Source organism: Priapulus caudatus, unplaced genomic scaffold (genome assembly GCF_000485595.1).
Source record: "Priapulus caudatus unplaced genomic scaffold, Priapulus_caudatus-5.0.1 Scaffold296, whole genome shotgun sequence".
Taxonomy (NCBI): Eukaryota; Metazoa; Priapulida; class Priapulimorpha; order Priapulimorphida; family Priapulidae; genus Priapulus; species Priapulus caudatus.
Genome location: NW_014577357.1, coordinates 22,888 through 24,904, shown reverse-complemented (window position 1 = coordinate 24,904; position 2,017 = coordinate 22,888). Strand labels below are relative to the sequence as shown.

The 2,017-nt window shown below is 39.5% G+C and overlaps 1 protein-coding gene across 1 annotated transcript in view; it reads left to right on the top strand.

Annotated features, from left to right (window-relative positions):
• Positions 1-186: 186 nt before the first annotated feature.
• The window catches only part of LOC106808681 (myosin heavy chain, muscle-like), a gene marked incomplete at its 5' end in the record, with an annotated part of 12,283 nt that continues 10,452 nt past the window's right edge, over positions 187-2,017 (top strand). The window contains 2 exons of the mRNA XM_014811504.1: positions 187-361; positions 612-639. Of these exons, the coding sequence (XP_014666990.1) occupies positions 187-361; positions 612-639 (203 nt within the window). The remainder of the gene's footprint in view (positions 362-611; positions 640-2,017) is intronic.

Here is a 2,017-nt window from a genome sequence, read left to right as displayed (position 1 = left end):
GGCTAATAATAATGATTCAATCGAACCTTCGTGGATAAACAGCGCTGCTCATTAATTACGAACTGGTGCCATCGCTAATGCTGCCGCCATGTCTGGTTTGACACGCGGTTGTTTAATTCAGAGCTCGTCCATCCATCAAGCTTCTTGATGCGAATATTATATAGACTGCCATCATGAAGCTAATATATAAATTCGCATCTGCAGACTTACTCTGGACTCTTCTGCGTCGTGATCAACCCCTACAAGAGGCTGCCGATCTACATCGAAGAGGTCGTGCAGGAATACCGTGGCAAGCGTCGTCCGGAGATGCCACCACATCTGTTCTCCATCGCTGACAACGCCTACACGGACATGTTGATGAGTGAGTACATAATAGTAACGATAATAATAATAATAATAATAATAATAATAATAACAGCAATAATAATAATAATACATCATAATATCTAATACTGTATATGCAAACATGCGAACATACGCCGTTTTCCGTGAATCGGACACCAGTTTCTCACGATTTATTCTTCATTTGCCTTCACTAGCGATTTATTAAGCGGAGCGCAAACTTTTTTTTTAAATATCGCAACACCGACGCCATCATTGATATATTTCAGATCGTGAGGACCAGTCTATGCTTATCACGTACGTATGCAATAGTTTGTCTATAGCTGTTTAAAAACGATCGGTTTATTATGATGCTACAAACATTTGCGTGAACGTAATTGGTAATCGTATGCTTTTAAAACCACGTTATTTCCAGCATAAATGGTTATTATATCAGCCTGTTGAGTACTACACGCCCGCATGTTTCTATTTGGATGAAGCCATTTTGTCTTTTGTTGCTAAGTGGCCCAGAAAATATCCTACATATCTCGTACCTATTTGTCAGACACCAATATTCGATATATATATATAGCATTTCGCCGAACAGGTTGAAATCCGCAAGAGTAATTTTTACAGAGCGTTTTCCTGGCTGTTTTTCTAGATCCGCGGAACGTTACAGATTTTTTGTTTTCAGTATAATATTATTATAATTATTATTTTATAGTGTACATTGAAAGGTTTTCGATTTTTGAGGTCGAATTTGTTCAGGGAGGCGCTAGCGCTGTCGCCATGGACAGAGATTTTACCGGTTTTGTGCATTTTTCTGAAAGTTTTGTGTGAAACGGAGACAAATCTGAGCAAGTAAGACTGACAGTGAGATGCAAGTTGATTTTCTACTTGAGCCCTCGTGGCGCCCTCTAGGAAAAGGGACGGAAACCAAGGTTTGTCGCGCGTGTTCGTTTTGAGTAGGTGATTCTAGAATATTTTTCCCCGCATGGTTTTCAAATCCGTGGTAGTTTTTTTGCGATGTGGAGTTGTTATTTTGCGAATATTCTCCCACCGTTTAGTGCAAAAGATTGAGCGTGATACCCATATATCCACCCGATTAGCCCGCCTGTGCATGGATACCCCGTACATGCCCCCGCCCCCTTCAAACGTCTACATACCGTGAGTGAGAGAACGAGCGCAAATGCACTGGTGTGGTAGAGAATCTCAGTGTGAGGTTTTTAGAAACCCTAAACTGCGTAGTTTTCATCTGGAGTAGATTTTTGTTTTCTCGCCTGGCTCGATGTGTCAACGCACGTGTCTGTCTCTATCGATCCGATACACGCACATTATACTTCTTGTAGCGATATAAAAAACTGTTATGTTAATTAAAACGCGCATGGCGCGAAAGCTGCCATGTCCCGTGGATGTTCAGACGCCGCTCGGCACCGATATTTCCGGTGTTTTTCTCGTTTTCGTTAGTAACTGTTATGTTTGAACCTTGGTGGCATTCTACTTACACGTCGGCAACACCCTCGTTTCCATGGTAATGACGCCAACATACGTCGCGATCGCGAGTGCGGATTTATATTATAATACATTATATGCTATTTTGTTAATACTATTACTATATATATATATATATATATATATATATATATATATATATATATATAATAATATATATATATATATATATATATTATTTATT